This window comes from Bubalus kerabau, chromosome 12 (assembly GCF_029407905.1).
Source record: "Bubalus kerabau isolate K-KA32 ecotype Philippines breed swamp buffalo chromosome 12, PCC_UOA_SB_1v2, whole genome shotgun sequence".
Classification (NCBI taxonomy): Eukaryota; Metazoa; Chordata; class Mammalia; order Artiodactyla; family Bovidae; genus Bubalus; species Bubalus kerabau.
This window is the reverse complement of record NC_073635.1, coordinates 82,863,604-82,889,919: the sequence shown is the minus strand read 5'-3', so window position 1 is coordinate 82,889,919 and position 26,316 is coordinate 82,863,604. Positions and strand designations below refer to the sequence as shown.

General features: G+C 44.6%; 1 protein-coding gene and 1 long non-coding RNA gene across 6 annotated transcripts in view; both read right to left on the bottom strand.

Annotated features, from left to right (window-relative positions):
* The window catches only part of TPP2 (tripeptidyl peptidase 2), a 59,086-nt gene extending 39,729 nt beyond the window's left edge, over positions 1-19,357 (bottom strand). The window contains exons 1-7 of one of the 5 annotated variants that reach the window (XM_055542975.1): positions 19,089-19,357; positions 11,763-11,891; positions 6,009-6,104; positions 4,332-4,436; positions 3,286-3,342; positions 1,181-1,305; positions 330-493 (exon numbers count right to left, since the gene is read on the bottom strand). In XM_055542975.1, coding sequence (XP_055398950.1) covers positions 330-493; positions 1,181-1,305; positions 3,286-3,342; positions 4,332-4,436; positions 6,009-6,104; positions 11,763-11,891; positions 19,089-19,253 — 841 coding nt within the window. In that variant the 5' untranslated portion in view covers positions 19,254-19,357. The remainder of the gene's footprint in view (positions 1-329; positions 494-1,180; positions 1,306-3,285; positions 3,343-4,331; positions 4,437-6,008; positions 6,105-11,762; positions 11,892-19,088) is intronic. The other 4 variants (XM_055542971.1, XM_055542972.1, XM_055542973.1 and 1 more) reach the window with 4 other exon arrangements.
* On the bottom strand, positions 18,076-19,062 carry LOC129624732 (uncharacterized). The gene is made up of 2 exons (XR_008701123.1): positions 18,343-19,062; positions 18,076-18,234 (listed from the first exon to the last, which is right to left on the bottom strand). It is a non-coding gene; the product is annotated as an uncharacterized LOC129624732 (long non-coding RNA).
* Positions 19,358-26,316: the final 6,959 nt, after the last annotated feature.

Below are 26,316 nucleotides of genomic sequence, written 5' to 3'. Positions count from 1 at the left end.
TTAAGGATCCTTTTACCTGATCCTTCACACTCATGGGTGAATTTTCAAGAGTTAGTATTTGGAGGTGAAATTATTGTTCATAGAATGAACTATGTTTACATTATTTTTTGTAGCTGGACCATGCTCACACTCCTGGAATGGAGCCTACATGGTTTTGGCCTTTAAAAAAAACAATACCTTTCCAGGAAATCAAATCACATCAGTGACTCCAGACCTAGTTCTGTCGTAGGGATTGGTCAATTCTCCTTCAGGCTGTTTTTGGGTAGAGGAATTTATCCTCCCGGTACTTTGCACGTTCATCTCTAGTTAGCAAACCTGAGACAGAATACCTCCACTGGTCACTATGGAGAGCAGGTTCCCATCGTCGTATATGTTAACAGAGTAATTCAGCATCTCAGCAGCGCCGAAGGAGCCATACTCCTGGGCCTCTTTGTAGTTTCTCAGAACAGTCGATTTGCTCAGATCCCCATCTTCACTCGAATCAATGCAGGCTCTGGAAAAGGAGAATTAAGAGCAGGTAATGCAATTTATCTTCTTTTACTACCTTTCTAAAAATCATACAATACTGTTTCTCGAGGATCTTCTCACCACACTATCTCTGTTTACCAGCACAAACGTGGCAGCTTCCTCTGTCACAGAGGCCTCAGTAAAGACTGGGTAAGGTGACTTAAGCAACCAGCCCTTAAATGAAGTCACGCACAAGGGTCTCTAGGAACTGTCCTTCACAGACTTCCAGGAAGAAAACCACCCACCCGCTTAAGGAATCAGACCAAATCTAGGTCTCTGGTGGTAAATCTTTATCCCACTTTCCTCCTCTGCCCTTAAAACATTTATAGTAGATACTCTTGCCAGACCATCCTGCACTTACTTTCCAAACTGCCCAGCTTCAATCAGGAACATTTCTATCATCAACCTGCTGTTGTCTATTTAATGACTGCTGTCTGGTTAAGGGGGTAAGATTCTCTAAGAAAGGTAAGAGTCCGCTTTCATGCCTAAAATACTAAGAAGTTTAAAAGGCTTTATCCAAAACTACTCAAAAGCCAACCCGGCTCTCGAGGAGCTTTGCTTAGAGATATTAATGTCTTGTAAACCAAATCTCTGGGTAGTTTGAGGGCTTAATGTTCTTCAGAGCAGGCAAGACCATGTTTAAATGAAGATGTATAAAATCCACATGGCTTACCTCCAGGTCTCACCATCAAACCACACCAAGCAGTCGTACACAGGGCCAGGATCACTGTACTTTTTCTCAAAAGAGTTTAGCAATTCCACTTGACTGTGAAGCTCCTCCTTGATTAATTTATTTGCCTAATCAATTAGAACACGTGCTAATGTTAGCATTTTGTGCTCTTGGCAAGTGATATTAACAGACAACCAAAGACAATGTGACCCAGCAGTAAAGTCATTTTACCCTGGAAAAGTATAAGAAGATTTTCCTTTTATATCTGTACAATTTGAAATTCAATTTAGTGGCAGATATCAATTAAAATATTAAATAAAAAAAATCCTTCACTTACTATCATAGTCAGTCCCTCACTACACCTGCTTTGGGAAAGACACGGTGCTATGTGGCGGGGACCTCACTTGGCCAAGGGTGTTAGTCACATACCTGTAACTGCATGATTCAGTTCCAAAAGCAACACTAAAATTGCTACATGTTAGTTTATCTACCTTTAGATTTTTATATCCAGGAACATTTACATTTCAAATCTGTTTCTTAAGAACCCAAATAAATAACAGGAATTATGAATAGTCTCGCCTCTGTTGAATTTGCTGAGTTAAATACATACTGTATTTTGACCAAGTACATATAAACTGCTATTCAATCATTCTGAGCTATAAAAATGGAAAATTTGTATGCTTCAATCTAAGCACTTTAAAAAAAGTACTGTATGAGATGGTCCTACATTCGCCTGACTAGTCCAGGTGAATAAAAACTTAGATTTCACATGTTCCCAAAATCTTAAGTTATGCTTCATTTTTTCCTTATTCAATATATTCAATGTTTACTCCTCCTCAAGGAAAAAGACAATTATATAAACATTTTTGGCATACAAAATAAAATGGCTAATTAAATTCAGATCCCTCTTCTATAGTTAGTACTCTATATGTAGTACCTGAAATACTACATTTCATGTCTCCAACGGGAGGTTGAAGAACCAAAAGTGATCTAACCAAAAATTATACAGCTGTTAAAAATGAACACAGATAAAGTAGATAAAAGTGTGTGTGTGTAGATCTATATAGGCTGGTGGGCCTTGACCTGACCTGCATGTTAATGAAAGCTCCTGACAAGTTTTTAAAATATCTGCCTCCTCTGTAAGGTTCTGATTTATTTCCTCTCTAGGACACAAACATGGAATTTTTAAAGCTCCTCACGTGATCCTACCAGGGAGCCAGGGTTCAGAATCACCGATACAATCCCATTTCTGATTAAGAAATGCATGTCCTAGAAGCCTAAGTAGACGTTTCCTCCAAAAAAGACACACATGTGGCCAACAGGCACAGGAAAAGATGTTCAATGTCACTTATTATTAGAGAAATGCAAATCAAAACTACCATGAAGCCATCACTTCATGTTGGTCAGAATGGCCATTCTCAACAAGTCTACAAATAATAAATGCTGGAGAGGGTGTGGAGAAAGGGAATCCACCTACACTGTTGGTGGGAAAGGTAAATTGGTACAGCCACTATGCTTCAAAAACAGTATGGGGATTCCTTAGAAAACTAAAAATAGAGTTACCACATGATTCAGCAATCCCACTCCAGGGCATATACTTGGAAAAGATAAAAACTCCAATTCAAAAGATAACATGCACCCCAGTATACACAGCAGCATTGTTTACAACAGCCAAACAAGGAAGCAACCTACATGTCCATCAACAGGTGGCTGGATAAACAAAATGTGGCACATATATAAATATATATATATATATATATATATATATATATACACATACACACACACACACGCACACACACATGATGGAGTATTACTCAGCCATAAAAAGAACAAAATAATGTCATCTGCAGCAACACGGATGGATATAGAGATTATCATACTAAATGAAGTAAATCAGAAGGAGAAAGACAAATACCATAATATCATTTATATGTGGAATCTAAAAAAGAATGACACAAATGAACTTACTGAACTGATAGAAAAGAAACACAGACACAAAACAAATTATGGTTACCAGAGGGGGGAGGGAGGGGAAGGGATAAGTTAGGAATGTGAGCGTAACAGATACACACTACTACATATTAAATAGATAAACAAAGACCTACTGTATAGCACAGGGAATTATATTCAATATCTTGTAATAATCTATAATGGAAAAGAATCTGAAAAAGAATATATATATATATGTATGTATAACTGAATCACTTTACTGTACACCTAAAACACTGTATATCAACTACACTTTGATTAAAAAATTCATTTAAAAAGTGGCATGCATTAACAGAAAAATTCAGAAGGACGAACATCAAGTTGCTGCTAGCATCCCTGGGTGGTGACCTTCCAGAGACTTTCACCTGCTAACCGTTACATACCTCTGGTGCTCCAGTTTCTGCAATAGCACTTACTGCTTTCATAATAAATTGAGACGCTATTTTCATCTCATAGACTGATTTACAAAACATGCAACGGCAAGAATGTAGAAGAATGGGAACTCTCGTACACTTCCTATGCAATTGGTACGGTCACTTTATAACCCACCGGAAGACCGGCCCAAGAACTTCCAAAACAGGATTTTTTCATCCTGGCCCAAAACTGGAAACGAAGCAAGGATCAATCTGTAGAATGGACACATGCATTGTGGTCCAGCCCTCACAGAGTAACGAGAGTGAACTACTCCAACACCCCGCACTGGAGGATCGTACGGAAAACATCAGATGAAAGCGGTGACGCGTAAAAGGACAGACACCGTATGATTCCATTTTACAAAATCCAAAACAGGTGAAGTCACTCGACAGTGTCAGCCATCAAGGATGGTGGCTGCTTCTGGGTGGAGGCGGCGGTGAGCAGCCAGAGGCATGAGAGGCGCTGGGGTGCTGTGCGCTCGGGGTGCTCCCTTTGTGATGATCATGACATCACACCTAGGATGTGCACACTTTTCCGTGCGGGCATTCTATGTTCATTAAGAACTTTTAAACATTCAACTGATATATAAATTGATTTCAGGACAAATGAGGAAAGGAAAATAAGTAAAATTAGACAAGTTAAAACATGGGGGAGAAAACAAACTTGGGAGAAAAGTCTGTGCATTCTCTAAGAACTGTTAATTCTCCAAGAACACGGTAATGTTTAAATAAAAGCGACTAGCACCAACTTGAGAAGGACAGTTGTTGGCAACGTCGAACTCTTCCTGCTTCCGACAGGCCTCCGCAAGGGCTACTCTGTGGACAGGGTCCCAGATTTTTTCCTTCCGTTCTTTCTGCAAAGACAGAGAAATGGCCTTCCAATGAGGTGGACTAATATGCAGGTAAACTGAGACAGGAATTTAAGAGTTGCTATTAGCTGTGATGCTATACAATGCTCATACAGAGGTTAAAAAAAAATCATTTATAATCAAGTTGATAAAGCAATGAATCGATCAGTTATAAAAAACTTAATTACTTAATTCACCATGCCTAGACTCTAAAAGCCCAAGTTTACCAAGGCACAACCAGATGTTATTTTTATACATCATAGGCCCCCATTTAAATCCTTTTCCAAGAATAGATAATACCATGTCAGGTAACAGCCTGAAATACTATCATCTGAGGAAAAAGAAATGCCTTCAGCCAAGAGCAAGCAGAAGACAGGGTAAGCCCGCAGCTACGCTCTGGTGGACTTCCTGTCTCCCACCTCCCTGGCCTGTTCTTTTTTCCCACCCTCCTTGACTTGATGGTGTTCTTTGCTGCTGAAACTGGTCTTTCCGCCATCCCGAGTGTCTTGAACCACAGTGCCTCCCAGTGGAAGTCAGCTAGTTAAAGAAAGCCTCTCCAGTAAAAGAATCAACTCCACTGGACTAAAAGAGGTGATCTGCTTGAACCTAATCCATACCTGAACGTGGCTGATTAAATGTAATATAATGCATAAAAATACTGTGCGTTTCAGCCTGAAATATTAAAACAAAATAGTATCTAATAGAAGTTGAGTTACGTGAAATTTATTTTCTGATTTTTTTTTTTTTTTTTTTTTTCAGAATGACTGGAATCTGCCAAGTAAAGACTTATATGTAAAATACTGAGTAACTTCTTACTGGCTCACTGACCCCTGGAGAAGCAAATCACAACCCTAGACTACACGGCCCATGGGTCTCACCCTGAAGGCCCAACTTGCAAGGATCACATCTTGTTTTACTACTTTAAAATCTTACATAAAATTAAAACTTCACTTCCTTAGTCATACTAACCACATTTCAAGTTCTCAATAGCTACTTGTGGCTCGTGGCTCCTATAATGGATGGATAATGAACATTTCAAACGCTCCTGTAATGACCGAAAGGTCGACTGTGCTGTTATAAAGCAGGCTCCATCTCACTGGTTTTACAATTCTTAGCTCTCCAAAAACAGACTATGTTTCCCGTCCTTCAGCTGCATTAGGTCTGAGTTACTTCCTTCCCTAGTACTGAATCATCACTAACTGGGATCAAGAAAGCAAGGCAAAGACTAGGAAAATGGGATAAATTACCAGAGAAATGACAGGAACAGGAATAAATAAGGCAGTCTAGGCTTTAAACTGATTGTCCAATGAAAGCATATCCCTTTTCCCAGAAAAACACAAATACACAAAATGTGAATAAAATTTCAAGGTATTCAGATTCCCTAAACTTATCCATGTATCCCAGATTAGGAAACACAAATGGGTAACATTTCACCGGATACCATCTTTCTTGAAGCAGATATCATTTGAAAGTCTCCAGATCCCCTTAATAATCATCAGGTTAGTGAGAGCTAAGGAAGTCTCTTTCTTCAGTCTGAATAGAATCTGAAGAAGTCATCGATACCAGATTGTCTGTTACCTGAATTCTTTCCTTGAGAGCCTTTGGATAGAAATCGTAGCCATTTTTTATGCCAATGTGATATCTGCCTGAGGGATTTGTCCAGGTCACAGGAATCTATGGGAAAAAAGAACATTTCTCATTCACTAAATGCTTCCCAATTCCAATGGTACAGTCCTGGGGGAAAAATCTATCCTTGGGGCTCAACTTCGAGCAGGCCGCCTTAGAGCATATCTTTAATACTCTAAGTTGCCATTTAACATATCTCTGGCTCCTTTTGTCTCAATAGTGAGATAGCTTAACTAGAGTACTTTCATTTACACAATGCTTTACAGTTTACGCAGGGCTATCAACATCACATTAAACCGCTAAGACATTCAGTTCCCAAGCGCTCAGGACAGCTCACTCCCCCATCACCCAACTGCCCATCAACCAGGGGAGGGAAGCAACTTACAGAACCTCTCCACCCTCAGACGTTCCGCTAAGAAAAAGAACTTCACTCTCCTCCAAGATACTATAGGGATGGGCCCAGAGTCTATAAAAAGAGCTCTTTGTGTTCTTAAGAAAAAAGCTCTATAAAATCATGATAATTACATACAACATCTTATAATAGTCTTTCCTGCTCTCTCAAAGTATTTAAAAATAACACTTCAAGCTTTTAATTTACATAAAATACAAAGAGCATGCCCAGTTTACAAATGGAGAAAGCAAAGAAGCAAAGAGAAATTAAACTTCTGGCCCAAACAGGAGGGTTGAAAAGAAAGCTGGAATCTAGTTCTATCAAGAGACAAAAACCTGGTGTAAAGGATACAGAATTTAAAGCCAGACAAACCTGGCTATGGCCCGGACTCTGCTCCTCACCAGGCAGGAGCCACGGGCTTCCACTTCCTCATGTGCAAAAGGAAGAAAATCATCTTTACTTCACAATTCCCATGAATAAGAATTTGTGTGAACATCAACCAACTTTAACTGTCAATTAAGACCATGGGGACCCTTCACATTCTATCATCTCAGGACCCATGATCACTAAAAACAGCTTTTAAAGGTGTACAGATTATGAAGCTGAACTATCAACCACCAAAAGCTGCAGACTGACTCACAATCCTCACTTGTGCAGGATCTCTACTCGACTCGGATCCTCAAGTCCCTCTTCATCAGATTATTCCCCAGGAAGGAAGCCTGTGGAGGAAATTTTCTCACAACTAAATAGAGGAAGACAATTGTGCACAGAACTTCCAAGATCTACTGACCTTCAAAAGCCTGCACATACTGTAAAGCAATTATCCTTCAATTAAAAAGAAATTTTTAAAAAAGTCTGCACATCAGTCATCATTTCTGAACCAATGACGTCTAGAGTTTGTGAAATTTTAAATATGCTGGCATACAAATTAGCACTTTTCATTCAAAACTGACCAGCCTTCTTTAGATAATAGAGATTCTTATTCTTGAAACGCCCGTGACACACAATAATAACGTGTTGCAACAATAAAAGAGCAAGCGGTCACAAGCCTGTTTAATCATAGGTGTCCCACCACCCAGGTGGCTTTGTTCCCATATGCTACTGACAACTCCTTTGTGCAGAGATTACGAAAAGCTGTGAAATGCCAAAGGATTAAATGAAATAACCCATCAAAGTAACTGCAAAATAATCAGGTGTTGAGACAATCACAATCACTTAAACTATGTATGTAATACAATAAAAATAATTGAGTAGACATAATTTGTGTTGAAGTAAAGCAAGACTAAATTCTGCAGGGACCATGAACCAGATATTTCTCAAACTGCTACCATGCATTTTCTTCACAGTACATGTGGACTAGTTACAAAAATGTAACATAAAAAAAAAATAAGAAAATAAAAATTATGCATAATCACGGTTCTACTAGTTAACCTTCCCCATGTTAAAGCTAGCTGTTGTTTGTTGTTCAGTTGCTCAATTGAGTCCTACTCTTTGCGCCCCATCGACTGCAGCACGCCAGGCCTCCCTGTCCATCACCGTCTCCTGGAGCTTGCTCAGACTCATGTCCATTGAGTCAGCGATGCCATCCAACCACCTCGTCTTCTGTTATTCCCTTTCCTCCTGCCCTCAGTCTTTCCCAGCATCAGGGTCTTTTCAAATGAGTGGGCTCTTCACATCAGGTGGCCAAAGTATTGGAGCTTCAGTTTCAGCATCAATCCTTCCAGTGAATATTCAGGGTTGATTTCCTTTAGGATTGACTGGTTTGATCTCCTTGCAAACCAAGGGACTCTCAAGAATCTTCTCCAACACCACAGTTCAAAAGCATCAGTTCTTCTGTGCTCAGCTACCTTTACTCTGAGGCCATTAGAGAATATGTCATTTTACATATTTGAGTATTCCATACGAATGAAGTTATTTTGGATCTCTCTTAAAAATCAAAGCGCTTTATTTATTTTTTACCATTTTAAGCTGCTCTCTTTAAAAGAGTTTTAATTACATAGTAACTAACAATGTGATAAGACTGATTCTCAAACAAGAAACAGAATTTCTTTAATTACTAATTACACCTCATTTTACTGACTCTTTTAAAGAAAGGCTGTTTAATGAATTAAAGGTTTTCTCAATGAGACAATTGTCACCGTGAGTTGTTGACGTTCCATGCAAGAAAATTATGTTGAGTTTTTTGCCTCAACAGTACTTCAGACTTGTCAGACTCACGGTCGGGCTGGACACAGGGACCCTCTCCCTTCAGTTGTCACTGCACCTAAATTCGATGTGAAGTGTGGCTGAGGCATTCACGGTCTCTGAACTAGCCTAAACTAGGCTAAAAAGTGATGATTTGAAAAATGACTTCAAGTTAAATGAGGCAGAACTTTAAAAGGTCCTGTGATTCCTTCCAAATGCTGCTAAAAGTAGAATAAGGAAAAGGAAAAAAACAAAAACCCTAAAGACAAAGAATGGGCAATGAGGCTTTAGAAGCCAAAAGTCACCACGTTTTGAAGGCTGCAAAGTAAAAGCCAGCACTGAAAATTGGTGGGCCAACTATGGACTTTTAACACATGTGGTGGGACGAGTGGGTGTTCAGATGGAAAAAAAGAATATAGGGACTCCTATTTTAAAACAAAGTGTTAAATCAATTCCAGGTGAATTCTAGAACAAACAAGAAAAATGATGGATGCTTTTAGAAAATAAAAATGGGAGAATATCCTGATTTCAGGTCAGGAAGGGTTTCTTTTTTTTTTTCTTTGCTATCAAATACAATTTAAAAAAAATGAAAGCAGGTGATCATATTTACTCAAGACCTTTACAGTTTCTTTGCTTGTCCTTCATTTCTGCTGCCCCATGTTTTCCTTTGAAAAGTCTTTTTTTTAAAACTATTTTTAAAAAGTGTATCTGCTGGCTATAAATACTCTTACTTTTACTTTATCTGGGAATGTCTTTAGTTCACCCTCTTCCCCTGAACATATTTTCACTGCATATAGAATCTGGGATCGACAGATCCTTTCTTTCTGCACTGGAAAAATGTCGCACCACACCTTTCGGGCCCCTGGGGTTCTGATGAGAAGGCCGAAGTCAATCAAGTATCCTTCCCATCTATATAGCAGGTCACTTTTTCCCAGCTATTTTTGGCAATCTGATTGGATGTTTCTGGGAATGAATCCCTTTCAGTTTATCCTATTTGGGGTTCACTCAGCTTCTCGAATTAGCAGGTTGATATCTTTGCCAAACTTGGGAGAACCTCTCCCCCAGTTTTTTTTTTCCAGCAGCACACCCCTTTCCCCTCTTTTTGTAGGGTCTGATGATGCAAATATCTGACCATTCATTACTGACCTACAAGTTCCTCAAGCTAAGTTCGTTACTTCCCAGTGTTTCTCTTCGTTATTCAGAATGGTTATTTTCTATTGGTTGATCTTAAGTTCGCTCAGACTCTTCTGTCATCTGCTTTCTGCTACTGCATCCTTCCAGTGATGTTGTCTTAAAAAAAGTTTCACCTATCATAAAAATATTTATTTCAGTTCTAAAATATCCATCTGAGTGTTTTTTACAGCCTATACATCTTTTGCCGAGTCTGGTAGTTACTGCTGTGTTACGGATTACCACAAACGTTGTGATTTAAAAGAACACACATTTCCTGTCTCACACATTCTGTCAGTCAGCAGCTGGGCTGGATCCTCCACTTGGCTTCAACTGAAGTGCTGGCCAGGGCCCTACTCTCATCTTCGGCTGGTCTGGTGGCAGGTTTGGGGGTGTTCGTTTCCCTTTGGTCTGTGAGGTTAAGGGCCGGTGCTTCTCACTCATTGTCAGCTGGAGGAAGGATTTCGTAAGACACAAAAAGCCCTAACCAGAAAGGCAAAGGGCTGATTTCCAACTACAAAAGATTTGATGTCCTACGCTGAAGAGACATCGCCTGGAAGGTGAAAATACGAGCACAGAGTGGGAAAAGACACCCGAAACATATGTGACCCAAGGACAGGTCACCCCACACACGAGGAAGAAAGCGACGGACAACTCAGGACTCAAAACCCTCAGCAAAGGCAGCGGAGGGGCACTTCGCAAAAGAGAAGATCCAGACGCCTAAGCGACACATGAGAAGGGGCTTGATCTTAATAGTCGTCAGAGAAACACAAATTAAAACTACAAAGTGATAACAGCTAAATTCTAAGCTATTCGCAAAAATTAAAAAGCCTGAAAACATCAACTGGTAGCAGCGCAGCTACTAAAAGGCCTACAAATTGCTGGTGGAAACGTATTTTAGTACACCCAGCTGAAAAAGCTGGTAAAGGTGTACCACCCAGGAAAGGTGTCTCTCTCTGACTCAGCAATTCCACTCCCAGGCACGTATCCTAGAGCTCCCTGCATATGGGTGCGCAGAGTATGTCTGCAAGAACGTTTTCTCAAGAACCGTGACAGTCCCAAAGCGGAAACAACTGTTCCCAGCAGAAGGGACACCCCGTGGTACAACCATGTCCCAGAGACAGCAATGAGACCGAACACATCACTGCCCCACGCGAATCAGGGCTCAATCTCATGAATCTCATAAACACCCAGGAACAGAGGACACGAAATGACATGGAAGTCAGGCCATTCATATCAAGCCCACAAACAGGCAAAACTAACAATAGATCCCATGAATCCGCACAGAGGTGGTAAAACCGTAAAGGAAAGCAAAGAACTGATTTCACAAAAGCCAAAATACATTGTGATCTGGAGAACACAGTGAAGTCCTGAGGCAAGGCTCTGCCTTATCCATAGCAGGCAAAGCGGTGTTCACTTAAACTACTCATTCAACTGTGCATATGTGCCTTGTCACTTTTCTTTTTGCCTGTACAATTAATCATGAAAGGCGTATGCTTCTATTCACTTTTTTGCTTTTATCTGTTCCCCTAACTACTACTGGCCGTAAGTAACCGACCACCAGCTACTCAAGATGGCTTAGCAATAGCATCCTTAGAGAATGAGAGGACGAGCATCCTCAAAGCACCTGACCGGCAGCTGATCTTACACTGGCGGAAGAATTAGACATCAACCATCGGCAGTCTATGTGCTATTTGGAAGAAGCAGAATTAGAATATAAGTTATTTAACCAGAGCACAGTTAAGTCAAAGAAACTTGAAGACTTTACTGTGTTGCTTTCCTGATGCACAGAAGCCGTAAACGTTTGTTGCTTGAAAGCATGATATCTCGGGGTGATCTGTGACACAGCAACAGGTAACCAACATCACCCCACGGAATGGAAGGTAAAAACATAAGATGCTTTGAGGTGACAGCACAAAAAAATAAAGAGAAAAATTCAGTGAAAAGATAAAAGCTCCAACCTTGAGCACCCTTCCTGAAAGACCAACGATTTCACCGTCCTTTGGCTCCACCACCGTGGCCGTGTTCACGTCGCCGCTTCCTGTGGTGTCGATGATATCGATGATTTTCGGTTTCCCATCAGTTGTAACCTAAAGATTAAGAGACCATTAAAACATGAATTATAGAATCCAGTTTTTATTCTGAAAGCAATGCCAACCCCCAAATGTGTGTGTGTGTGTGTGTACACGTCCCCATACATAAAATATCTTATAAAACCTGCATTCATTTAAAAAAGGGAACTGAATGGTTTTAAGACAAAAGCTTGACAAATACTCTCAAGAAAACGTAGTCATATATTCAGGTAAATACTTCCTGAGCACTTAGCATAGGCCACACTCCACTAGGTGTACAGTACAGAAAATTCTTGACCTCAAAGACTTTGTGTTATATGGACTCAATAAACCAAGAAATATATAACATGTCAGTCGGTAATCACTACAACCAAGAAAATCAAGCAGGGAAAGGAGACAGGTGGTATGGGGCATTCAGTGCTAATGAGGCTGCTCAAGAAAGGTCTCGTTGAGAACGCTAACATTTTTGAAGAGAGATCTGAAGGTGGTGAGTCTGGGGCTGGATGAGTACAAAGCTTGAAGGGAAAAACACTTACTAACATTTCATTACTGGAGGCCACACTAGCACCCCAACTTCTTAAGTCAGGTTCAGACTCACCGCTCACACTTGCCCCCTCCCCAGGCCTTGCCAGCCCAGGAAGCCAACACCCACTCGGGTGCCCAAGCCAGAAACGCAGGAAGGCCTTCTCGGCCTCTCTAGTTTAGTGCTCAGAGCCAGCTTCCCGAGGTCCTTCATCCTACCTGTGAAGTGCGGTTCAGACCCACCTTCTCTGGATGTCCACACGGGCATCCTGAGCTTCTCCACCACCGTCACCTCCTGCCTTCCGAACGGGATGCCGCCCCCGGGAGGCCCTCCAGGATCAACAGGCGCACCCTCCCGACCCCGACCACTTGGCCTCCTTCCCACTTGTCGGCCATGGCCGCCACCTTCCTGCACCAGGGCCTTCTGCTGAGAACTGTTTGTCCCTTCAGTTGTTCACAGGGTCCTGGTCTCGTCTCAGGGACCCCGTTTTCTAGAGAATGTTGCCCCTTCACAGAGACGTCCCTGCTGGCCTGGTCTAAGCGCTCGTCACCCTAAACCCAATCATTCCTCCTCACGGTACCGTGGGGCCTTTGCAGAACTCCACTCGCTTCGTCATCATGGCTGGGACTCTTCCCCGATTGGCACTAGTGGAAGGGAGGCTGCACCGGGGCAAGGGCCGTGTTTGTTTTATTCCCCAAATTACTCCAAACCCAGCAGCGTCTGTCAGGCACATGAGGTTCCTGGCTTGTTGGACAGCCTGACATTCCTTACTCGGCGTTAAGATGGATTTTCCTCAGCTGCGGGGTGGCCTCCAATTGCTGCAGCCCACGGTAACACTGAACACCCCACCGCCCTTATCGGGGGGACCCTTCTGGGGCTCTTTCTGGGCTAGCTTCGCCAAGGGGATTTGTCACATTCAAGAGACATGTGTTGAGTGAGCAGTGGGAATCAGGTCCGGAGGCCTGAAAAAGATAGAAAACAGAAGACCCCTGCCCTCACAAGAGAAAGAGGAACAGACAGCCAGTGGGAATCTGCTGGATGAGGCAGGGAGCTCAAAGTCGGCGCTGTGTGCCCACGAAGGGTAGGAGGTGGGAGGGACGTTCGAGAGGGGACCCACGTGTGCCCGTGGCTGACTCATGCTCATGCGTGGCAGACACCAACACAACGCTGGAAAGCAATTAGCCTCCAATTAAAAACAAATTAATTAAAAGAGAGAAACAGGAATGTAAAAAAAAAAATGCCTACAGGGTGCCAAGAGCCCAGCCCGCAGATTCCCCCTGCACCCAAGAATTCACCCTCTTTGAGCTGAAGTGCAGGGTCCATTCCTAGGAGTCTTTCCGGCCACACCCCCGCCACACACACACCCACCACTGCAGGGTCCTCAGAATCTGCAGTTACGGTGCACCGGAGAGGAGGAGTGGGGAGCTCGCTATACGGAGGCAACACACACGCTTTTTTCTTTACAAGGGAAAATTAGGAGGTGGCTGGTGGACCTCAGATCTCACTTCAATCATCGACCAACCAGGGGCTGAGAGTTCTGTCGGGGCCTGCGGTGCTGTTATTTTTAGGTGATAGAATTCTTAAACTAGGTGATTATTTCTCGGGGGCTGACTATATTAGGAATAAGTATTCTAATACACTCAGAAGGCTCCAAATCATAATTAAAAGTCACGGCAGAAATCATATCCAACCCTGACAAGATTATGATAAGACTTAAATCAGACACTGATTTTGATGGGACTGGCTAAGTATCTTCAAACATGAAATGAAAATATAGGAATGAAGAATCTAACAAGATAAAAACAGAAACCACTAGGAGGAAGTGCAAAGTCTCCTATAAAACTAGCTAGGATCATGTGTTAAGACCACACACAAATAATCCATTTTAAAACGTTTTCCAAATAAGTGTGTGATTCGAAAGCTGCATCATAGCACTAAGAATACAAACCATTTGTCTTCATTTTCTCATTCAAAAAAAGCAAACAATATCAGTGCCTTGAGATCAAGAATCGTAAGAGATCACTAACAAGTCCGACACAGATCCTTCTCATTAGAGATCTCATTCATCAGTGTGAGAGCAAAGGAAGAGAGCCTGACAGGATTTCGTGCTTTATTCAGCATCTGCTACTGCGATCAGCTTTACTCACTAGGACCTCTCTCTTACCCATGAAAAATTCTCTCCCTTCATCATTAGGTGAAGGGACCTACTCCACTACAGAGAAGATGCAAGAGGGAATTTAAGGGTAGGAAGGTTTTAGAAAGGCAAACCGGCTGAGAGTTCTGCAAGGAGCTCGAGGAGGAGGAGAGGAAACTGCACTGCTAACCTGAGACCGCTGTCCCTCTACTGTGAGGACTGGATGGTCACAGGGGACTGAAGACACAGCCACTGTGACGAGAGCAAAGGTGATAAGCCCTGAGAATGGAGTGGGAGACTGAGAGATGCTTCCTGGGCGATGCTGACAGAACAGAACAGAACTTGCCCAAAGGCTCTTCCCCAACATCAAGAACCTCAGCTACTTTTTATCTCCAGTGAAACACTTATTGTGGCAAAGTTGGTGAGGGTTTACAGATCAGAATCAGAGTGGGAAGTTCGCCAATTTTTCTGCACAAACTGCAGTAAAGGAGCAAGCGCTCACTTGAAATTTCAGGGACAATACTGAAAACACTCCTGTGAGCAAAGCATGGTTATGTTGCAAACAAACACTATGAAATGACTCTTGTTCTAAGAACACAGTGATAAAATGAGTAAGACAGGCTTTGCTTTCGGAAAGCTTACAATCCAGCTGGAAAGACAAATGAGACAAGAGAACAGTGACATAGGACAATGAATAATAAAGGTGAAGGACAGTGTCCAGGAAGGCACATAAGAACACACAACCCAGCTCGGAGGAAATCAGGAAAGGCAAACTTAAAACTGGCAGCACCTACTATTAGTAACCAAGTATTCATCTATGATAATTTCTTCACTGTACTCTATCTTGTTGTTATTCTTGAGTCGCTAAGTTGTGTCTGACCATGATCCCATAGTAGCCCGCTGGCTTCTGTCCATGGATTTCTCCAGGCAAGAATATTGAAGTAAGTTGCCATTTCCTCCTCCAGGGGAGGACCCAGAGATCTAACTCGGGTCTGCTGCATCGGCAGGTGGATTCTTCACCACTGAGTCACAAGGGAAGCCCCCTCTATTACATTTTAGTGAATACAAAATTAGAAAGACATTTACAGGACTACTTGTAACCTCTGTCCCCAAATTATATATTTTTTTTCCCCATGAGGAAATTACAGATATTATCACACATATACATTTTTTTTTCCCCATTCAACACAAGCACATTTCACAGAAAATGAATCTGGATAGGTGCTTTTGAGGAATTTTAACTTAACCAGGAAAAAGGTATGAAAAGCAAGAGACTAAAATGAAATGCTAAGTGCTACAGGAGGATATGAATAAACCGCTATGAGAGCAAAGAGGGAAAAGGAACTGTCAGCAGGGACCAGGGCCTATCCCTCTTTGAAGTCCCAGGTCCTGACACAGCGGTTGGCATGTACACAAAACTACACAATACATGCAGTGGGAGATGGCTGAAGCAAATCAGCAGATATCCCCAAAGGTAACAGGTGAGGGCCCAGCCGGGTGTTATGGGATTAAATAGGCCTTTACAGGTGCCTGTAGAAGGCCTGCGGGCAGATTAAACCCCATGTGTAGCAGCATGTGCTGGGGAAAGACCTGGAAGATCTGGGAAAGGGGTGGAGTGTTGTTGGCGGAAGCCCAGGATCAGGGACCTGGGACAGAAGTGCTGAGACGCGAACCAAGGTTACGCAAGGAGCCGGAATCAGGTGGCGATGGCCCAGTGCAAAGTTCAGGACTGGGGGTTTTCATGCAGAGACAATTGGGAGGCCCAAATAGGTCAGTTTGATATTAAGCAAGGGTGTGATGGCGGGGTTTTTTCTTATTTTTTAAGTAAGGGTACTCTGGCAATGTGGAGGATGACCAGTGGTGGCCGGGAGGCCCCTGAATTCCAGGTCCTGTCCAAGCTCCGCCGCTCCTCCATGAACTCTGGTCGGCCCACTGATCAATCTCTGTTAACAGTTACAGTCTGCACGACTCCAGCATCTTTTAATGCAAAACCGTAGATGCCTGAATATCTGCTACAGAAAAGACTTAACCACTTATTTAATTATTACTCCTCTCATCCTGCCACCCTCTGCATTTAACAAGCCTACACGCTGTCACAAAAAAGAACTGAACCCGAGGCTATCTCCAAAGAACGGGACTCTCCACCATATTCCTCAAAGTTCTCCTTGCACCTCCAGTCCTCTGCTCAGGCTTCACTGGCTTTTCAAATGTCCAGTTCAAGCGCCTCTTCCTATTTCACTGGCTCCTTCCACTTTATTTCTATCTACCTTCTTACCTTAATGATGCATACCCAGATCTACAAAACACATTTGTTACAGGTAAGGAGGGTAAAAAAAAAAATACCTTAAAAATTCACTCATGTTTGCAAGTCACCTTATTGAATTCTTTTTGGATGGCCATGTTTAGGCCAATCTCTCAAAGTTGTTAGAAGGTAAGAGTTAAGTTTTCATTTCCCTTCAAATACACTGTCGTGCAAACATTTATTGTTACATGCACACACCTAAGGGCTTCCCAGGTGGTGCTAGTGGTAAAGAACCTGCTTGCCAGAACAGGAGAGGTAAGAGATGAGGGTTCAATCCCTGGGTCAGGAAGATCTTCTGGAGGAGGGCATGGCAACTCACTCCAATATTCTTGGCTGGAGAATCCCAGGGACGGAGGAGCCTGGCGGGCTACAGTCCATGGGGTCATAAAGAGTTGGACAAAACTGAAGCGACTGAGCACACACACATCTAACACACATTTATCCCTCAGAGAGCTGGTGATTTAAGATCCAGCATAAACTCCCTCAAGGTTATTTAAGTCTTGCTTAAAAACATGAGTTTCTTGAACGCTTTTCTTGAGCTCTTTAAACAGTCACAGGTAACTAATCGTCTCAATTTTCAGAGCAGCGCGGTGGGATGAGAGTCACTGCCTATACTTTATAGAGGGAGGAACGGAATGATGGGATGAGCAGGTCTGGGAGATTCTACAAAAGCGTCTTTTCCCCAGACAGTACTCCTCCAAACTCTTCCGATCCCCTTATTATCCTGACAAAAGAGCCAGTGAACCATGTCCTCCAGCCGTTCTCCTCCCACTTATCCCTATAAAAAGGAAACACACACACCACCCCGGAATGGAAACCATTACTACCCGGGAATAAAGTCTCGAGGAGGTGATGGCTGTCACTGCTGTGAGTCTCCTGAGTTATTAACACGACTGGACCACTCGAGCACAGGAGGGAAGGCGTCACCTGCTTCTCTTCTGAGGCTCCAGAGCGGCCCGCAGGGCCAGGAGCTTTAAGGGGAGGAAGCAAGATACCCCCCGGGGGGGATTCTCTACAGAGCCGACCTGTTTCCTCTTCCTCTTGAATTACACCCTAACTTCCCAAATGCTATCTCGCTTATAAGAGAACACAATCAAGGATTTGAGAGGGCGGAGGCATGGGTGAGGACGAGAATCCCTCAACTTCAGGGTTTTAAGACATACAGGTGAAGGGCTGACACAGGGGAAGAGATCAGCAACCAGCTACGTTAGACGTCCGAGAGATGGGACCTTGAGCAACGGTGAGGTTCTGCTGACTACTGGGTTTCCCTGCAAGTCTAAGGCTAAATTTACAAAAGCCAAACTTTGAAAACTTTAATCAGAAGGCTTTCAACGGAGATACAACGTTTTAAAAAAATTACCTTTTTCACAAGGGTACCTTGATTCAGCGATTCCAAAGGTGCCTTAGGCCAAACAAAATCATCTTTTAAAAAATCACAAAGTACGTGGTCTTACATTTTGAGGTTGAAAATTAAAAAAAAAAAAAAAAAAGGAAGCATAATTGAACGCACCCTGGAAGAGTTCGGAGGAAAAAAAAAAAAAACCAACAACAAACTCAATCGGCTTCTTCTTTACGTAAAAGCCTAATAAGCCCTGCGTTTCAGCTGACCCTAAACAAGTACACTGCAGAAGAGGGTTTAAAAATAGCACACAGAGAACTACCGGAGGAAACAATTCCGGAAGTTGACTTATCTTCTTGAAACCGGCGGCTTTCGTTGTTTCGAGATTAAAAAAAAAAAAAAAAAACCAAACCATTCCACCTCAAATCAAATCACCCGAACGACAGTGAGAAAAAACAGGGGGGAAAAAAAAAAAAGCCACTTAAAAGTTCTGATTTGCCCCTTCTCTGTAGCCTCCCCACCAGCACCACACCACCTTCCCCAGGATAATAAAATGGTAAATAACGGGTACTGGTCGCTCGGGTCCACGAGGCAGCCGCGGCGGTGGAGGAGGGCGCTGGGCTGGGTAGGAGGGAGCCCGCGGGCCCCGGGGCCTGGCGGCGCCCAGGCTGGAAGGGACTTCCCGGGGGTGGGGGGGTCGATGATCGGCGCCCCGTCCGACCGCGCCGGGCCCCTCCGCTTTGTCTGGGCCGGCATCGGGGCCCAGTCCGGGCGCCCCGGGCCCCGCGCCCCGCGCCTCCCAGCTCAAGATTTCCTCCCGGCACCCGGCTCGCCCTCGGCCGCACAGCAGGGCTCCGAGGCCCGCGTCCCCCCGCCGCCCCCGACCCCTGCGCTGGGGCCCTCGGCGGCAGCCGCACCTGCATGCCCGGGGCCCCGGGGTCGACCCCCGTGTCCAGGACGGCGATGAGCACCCCTCGCCCGTCATACTCCGGATAGCGGCACAGGAAGGCCGCGGCCCCAGTCTCCTTCTTCGGGAGGAGGCCGTGGAAGGGGAAGGGCTCCTCGGTCGCGGCGGTAGCCATGGACGTAGGCTGCAGGGTGGCGGGGAGGTAAACGGCCGGGCTGCGCGCGGACGAGCGGCGGCGCGAGGACAACCCGGGCGGCCACGGGCCTGGGCTAAGAGGGGAGGTGCGGTCGGGGTGGGCGGGGCCAGCCTCCGGCCAATAGCCGAGCCGCCAGGGAGGGCCGGCCAATCCCGCGCCGCTACGTCAGAGCCGACGGCGCCGCTCTCCGGAAGCCGAGCCCGAGAGGTACCAGGGGCCGCAGAGAAGGGGGCGGAGCCTGAGGCGTGGCCGGAGGGCTTAGGGGGGTCTGGAGCTCCCGGGGGGCCTTAAACCAGAGAGAAGCGCGGGGCGGGGATTTTGTTTTTTTTGTTTTGTTTTGTTTTTTTAGGGGCGGGCCGGCTTCTTAAGCAGAGGGTCCGCGTATCCCCGCCCCACCGGGGGGACAGAGAAGGAAGTGGGGGCTTGCCCTCTGGAGAAGAGGGAAGCCCCCTTCTGACATTCGATGGTTTCTGATCGTGCAGGTGTGGATGAATGAAACTTTGCGATCAGCTGCGGCGGAACCCTCCGGGTGGACCCGGAGCAAAGGGAGCCCACGCGAGCTCGCTTAAACTCCTTAGGCGTGTCGGATATTGGCGAAAAGCCAGGAGACCAATTTTTTGATTTGGAAGAGTGGGAGTGATTTTTCTGGTTGGGAGCTCTTTGATTTAGTGGTGTTGGGCTGGTGTTCCCCTGTCTCGAAGGTGTGTCCCTTTGAAGGATGGTGGTGGTGGTGGTAGGCACGGGCCAGGGCTGCAGTCTGCAGTCAACAGGAAGCGGGTTGCTGGCCATTCCATCGGCCTCTGTAGCCAGTAACAAAGTAGCATCGCAAAGTGGGCCCCTCCTATCCTCCTGCCTTACCCTGGGCTTTCGGGATTTCTGAAAAACATTTTTTTTTTCTTTTTTCTGCCCCCCACCCACCCCGCCCTGACTCTCTAAGTTGGTGTTCCTGGTTGATCCTCAGGGTTCTTCACTCAGCTGAAAGTGAAAGTCACTCAGTCTTGTCTACTCTTTGTGAATCATGGACTGGATGTAGCCTGCCAGGCTCCTCTGGGCATGAAATTCTCCAGGCAAGAATATTGGAGTGGGCTGCCATTCCCTTCTCCAGGGGGGGATCTTCCCCGACCCAGGCATCGAATCTGGGTCTCCTGCATTGAAGGCAATTTCTTTACCATCTGAGCCACGAGGGAAACCCTGATAGAGCCATAATTGGCAGTTTTCCAGATTAAGAGTGGCTGCTATCAATTGCTCCATGCTGGCCCAGTGGCCCTTTAATGATTTTTCTGTCTGTATTCATGCCAGGGTAATCTCAGTCTTTGAGGATGTGCCAAGGATGGATGTCTTTGGCAATCTGGTCAGCCTTAAGGTCAGCTTCTCAGAACAATTTTAAACTCATAAAATATAGAGAATTACAAAAGAAATTATTTTGGAATAGCTATCAAAATATGAAAACCAACTTTGTTATACAGAAATAGTTTTATACATGTGTGTATGTAGTTATACATATGCTTCTTTGCATAAAGTAAACAGGAGCTAGTGCCAAATCTAACAAGTGCCCGTAATTGCGCAATAGTAATGAGCATAAATATTTTGAGACCTGTACTATGACAAGAAGCTGATTTTTATGGGTGACACAGGAACAAACAGTAATGCTAATACCATTCCGGTTATTACCTACATCTATAATCGAAGGAAATACTTAACTAAAAGGTTAGTGGAAGTTAGGCTGTATTTATCTTTTTCTACTCAAGTTTTTGAACCCCTCAGATTCTATCATGGACTCCAGGTTATGAATGCATGGTGTCAAGGGAAATCCCTTGTACACCAGTTTCCACTTCACGGGATTGGGGGATTCTCCATGAAGTCTCAGAAATTACCGTAAAGGCTGTGCGGTTCCTTTGAATTGATTACTCGCCCGTTCATTCTACTCCGTAAGTCTTAGAGAAGCACGTTCTCGTTAGTGAAGAGGAAACAGGATAGTTAAAAGTTTTCCTTCCTACTCCCAACTGTGTTTATGTTACCTCAAAAAGGACTTACAGTGATTGAGAAAGAAAAGAGAAGGACAAACTCAGAAGACATTCAGTAAAAACATAGAGTGACAGTGGGATAGCTTCCAGGCTCAACTGTTGTCCAGTTGTTTCATTTTACAGATGAGGAGCAAAGAGAGACAGGTTTACTGACTGCCACAGGTTACAAAATGGATCAATGAAAAAGCTGAATCTCTATTCTGTCTCTGATGTTTCTCTACCACACCAGTCGAGCTCTGCTAAAGTGTCACCCAATGAACGGATGGGGAATGAACTGTTTACTATGAAACCAAAGTGGCAGGCTTTTTATTATTTAAACAGTGTTTAAAAAATTTCTTCTGCTTATGTATCCCATAAAAATGTTTTAGAAAGATTATGTACCCTCTTATATAGTTTTAATATAACTTAGAATTTGTCATCATACTCTCAAGGAATAAAGGATGTAATATCTGACATTTTGTAAATATTGACATTCTTTAAACTTATTTAAATATAGCTAGTTGAATGTTACTCTTTGATACTCTGTTGTTGTTTGACACTTAGCATTGTACGTTTATATACCTGAACATATTCCATTTAAATTCAGTCAGACATTTGACAACACTCTTCCTTCTTGAAATTTTATCATTCTACACAGAATTTTATCCTAATGTAATTTATATTTATAATGGAAAGCCCTATTGATCATTTATTATCTGCAACAAAAATATGTATGTTAATATTTTAAAAATTTTCCTGGGATCAAAATGTTAATATTTTTCTTTTGGATTACCTTTCAATTATTGGCAGGTTGATCAAAACAATATACATCCTAAGCTTTACTATTTGATTAAGATAAAAATTACAGAACAAAAAGAAAATTCTTATTGAAAATGCAGGTCTTAAAAAGATGCACGAGATGCATGCTTTGGGGCTGTGATTAAAGATTTTGCTGACTGTTTTTCAAATCATCCATTTATTTGATGTTCAAGAAGCTATTTCACCTGCAGGAGATGCCCCATAGTAAAATGCCTTTTTATCTTTAAAGCGGGAGACCCAGCTGTGAAACAAGTAGGAAGGCCGTATGTCCTTCCATCACAGGCACGTCTTCAAGCAGGTCAATTTGGAAAAGAGGAGATAGGACATTTAAGCCTCTGGAAACTGATCGGACTGAAGTTATCCAGGACTTTGTACCACAGTTTGAAGACCACTGCTTTTTAAAACCTCTGAAATCACTTGAGCTCAGGACGAAGTCATTTATGCTTTGTCTTGGAGCCCCAGTATTCTTCACTCCGTGTTTTGACCCCGGTTGCTCTCTGGATTTAATGACATTCCCAGCTAAGGCAACTCTTTCAATGCTCAGTCCGTTTGCGCAAGCGGACAAACAGCTCAATGGTTCATCCATCATTGGCTCTCCGAAGGAAACAATGAAGATACAGATAAACACAACGAGGGCTTAGGAATGGGGAGGAGGAGGAAGGGGAGGACGGACGGGACACGGCAGGGTCAGGAGGGCAAGGCCTGGTATCCGGAGTGAAGTGCCAGGCGGGACGCCCGCACCTTCCCACGCAGCACTGTCGGAGCGGGAAGCCCTGAGCCAGGTGTCCCCAGGCCCACCTCCCTTCCGCATCACCTGCGGGGCGGGGAGGGTAGCGGGGCGGGGTGGGGGGGTGTTCAGCGTACCAAGGCAGAGGCGCGGGCAACAGCAATCTCTTCCCCTGACTCACCTGCTTTGTAACTATTGTGGCACCGTATTATTTACAGAATATCCTTTGATCTCATCCCAGGCCGCACCGAGATTGGGAAAGCATCCCACGTGTCCAGATGCCGGGCTTGGCAATTCAGCGCCGTTTGCCAGCGAGGCCCCTCCTCCCGTGGGCGACCCCCCCGGGGCGATGATCCCCGGGAGAAGGAACGAGAGGAACGCTCGGGTCCTGTGAGATGAGCAACTTCCTTGACAGCCGACTGGGGCTGGAGGACTACCCCGGCGGCTTTGCCAAGCCTTCGCTAGGCTGCGGGGCACCCAGCGCTGGCTGTTCTCGTCTTTACTCAGGGGTCGGGCTCGCAAAACCCTCACGGCTCTCCCAGAACTTTGGTGGACTCTTCACCGTTTTCCCTCGCCCAGGCATTTCCCCTGATAGCATCCTTGCTCCTTGAAGCCAGGCTTGGCATCTGCTTTTCGGAGGATGCGGATTACAGCAGCTCACGCCAGAGAAACGGAGTTTCAGGTGCTTTAGACTTGAGCACTGCCGCCCCCCGGAGGCAAAGGCCGTCCTTGCCTCGCATAACAGGCCCACTGCCTGGACAATCTCCAGGGCACAGCCGGATGGACCAACGTGTTCCTCAAAGTTTAAGGCCCAGGTCTGCGCTTAGCTGTAAAGGAGGCTGGGAGATTAAGTTCTGACTTCTTGCATGGGCAGGCAGGACTGATAATGTGGGAAATTCTATAACCATAGAAAGGCCGTTCCAAAGATGCTTCAGTTCAAAAGATTTGTTCATCATACCGAACATTCACTATGCCAACATATAAATCATATCTATTCGTTTAGTCTTAAGACTTATATGAGTCTAAGTGATACTTGCCATCCTCTCTATTTCTATTCTTTCTACTTCCGAACTCAATTAAACAATGTTAACACAGGTCCAGCTCCAAGAAACTTCAATACGAGAAATAATAAACTAGATAATTTGAATCAAGACTCCTGCTGGGAATATTGAGGGAAATCTGGACGACATATGAAAAATACTTGCTTGTAGGCCTCCTAGGGCTAGCAGTAGGGTGAAGAATTTCTGGAGTAGATATAAACCCAGAGCCTGGAGCTGAACATTTAGGACAGTCTTGCCTTTCAGGGCAAAGGGAAGTGGGGAGAAAAATCCTGGAAAAATTTAAAAGGTGAAGATCATGTGCCTGTGGGGTAGGCCATGTCAGAGGGCCGTTCATGTCTCCCCTGCACAGAAATTGGCACTGGGAAGTGGATGTGAGCTGCTGAAGCTGAAACTCCAATACTCTGGCCACCTGAGGTGAAGAGCTGACTTATTGGAAAAGACCCTGATGCTGGGAAAGACTGAAGGCAGGAGGAGAAGGAGACAACAGAGGATGAGATGGTTGAATGGCATCACCGACTCAATGGACATGAGTTTGAGCAAGCTCTGGGAGATGGTGAAGGACAGGGAAGCCTGGCATGTGGCAGTCCATGGGGTCGCAAAGAGTCGGACACAACTGAGCGACTGAACTGAACTGGGAGCTGGCTTTAGGAATCTGGAGACCTGACCTTTAGTCCTAGTTCATTGGTTTGTCATTTTAACAAGACAGTGAACCTCTCCGGACTTCAGTTTACTCGTTTGAATGGGAAAAGAGTTAACGGAGCCCCCTTCCTTTGTAGTTACAGCCGGGGTGGGAGGTGGGGGGCGGAGTGTGGGGAGATTTTGAATCAATTTCAAAACAGTACATTTTATTTTCAGTTAATCTAGGAAAGTTTAAACATGTCCCCCAGGGTATGTGCTCTTAGCATACTAAGGCTAGAGTTGTCAGTTCCTGAGAAATAGAGTCAGCGTTATATAAATAGGACAAGTGTGAGTTTTTCACATACGAGAGAGAGGTGCCTTTGGAAGGAAATAAATACTGGGAGAGGTGAGATGCGCTTAACTGCAGATATTTAGTGCAGGTAAACAGGCACACCGGAGAAGGCAATGGCACCCCACTCCAGTACTCTTGCCTGGAAAATCCCGCGGACGGAGGGGCCTGGTGGGCTGCAGTCCATGGGGTCGCTAGGAGTCGGACACGACTGAGCGACTTCAATTTTTTCACTTTTCACTTTTATGCGTTGGAGAAGGAAATGGCAACCCACTCCAGTGTTCTTGCCTGGAGGATCCCAGGGACGGGGGAGCCTGGTGGGCTGCCGTCTATGGGGTCACACAGAGTCGGACACGACTGAAGCGACTTAGCAGCAGTAGCAGCAGCAAACAAGCACACGCCACAGTATAAGTCTCTCTCCATTTTTCTCTCGTTTCTGGGACCAGAGCTGCCCTTTACCCCTCTGACCAGCTGTCCCTGGGACCAGAGACCACCCCTTCTTTCTGCAGAATCAGTAGAAAATGGGAAGAATAGCGAATCCATTGGCTTCCAGAGGACATTTGGAGCCGGTAGACTTAATGGCCACACAAAATACATGCAGTGGATTGGGATTGATTATTTGTGGAGATCGCGATGGTGGGGATTTAAGATGGATCACGATTTAAGAAGTATGGGGAGAGCTTAGGCTTCCCTTCACACAAGGCACATGGTCCCTGCTATGTGAGCAGCAAGGATGTCCCCATGTTCTATCTGGCTGTAGCTGAAGGGACTAAGAGTCGTCCTGTGCTCAGGCAGATGAAAGAAGCAGATGGCGTGTAGTGTGTGATGGAGTGTTGGAGCGAGGTTCTTGAAAGTTGGTTCTTGAGCCCCACTGCTGGGGGGCTGAGAACACTCCATTATCCAGGACTATCATATTCTCAGAAAAGCCCTAGCCCACTGAGCTGCTGCTTTTGGTTTGATTATGGTGATCCCCCCATCTTGTTGTTTAGTCATCAAGTCCTGTCCAACTCTCTGTGATCCCCTGGACTGTAGCCCCGCCAGGCTCCTCTGTCCGTGAGATTTCCCAGGAAAGAATACTGGAATGGGTTGCCACTTCCTTCTCCAGGGCATCTTCCTGGACCAAGGCTCAAACCTTCATTTCCTGCATTGGCAGGTGGATTCTCTACCACTGAACCACCCTCCTTATATTAAACACTTTTATTTCATAGTCTTTGGAATTTTGTCTTACTTAATTGAAAGAGCTTTATCTAGAACAGAGCATGTGGTATTTATTTTGTTCCACCCTTATTAGTTATGTGTATCAGTTAGCAAACACATTGCTCCCATTGAATCCCAGGACAGTAAATCACACTTACGTGGACAGACATGAATTAAGTTGTGCAATGCAGGGACTACCCAAGGACAGTTCCTGCCCTCTGAGATGTCACTGCAGGGGGCAGTGGGTCTCTCTCAACAGGGCAGGCAC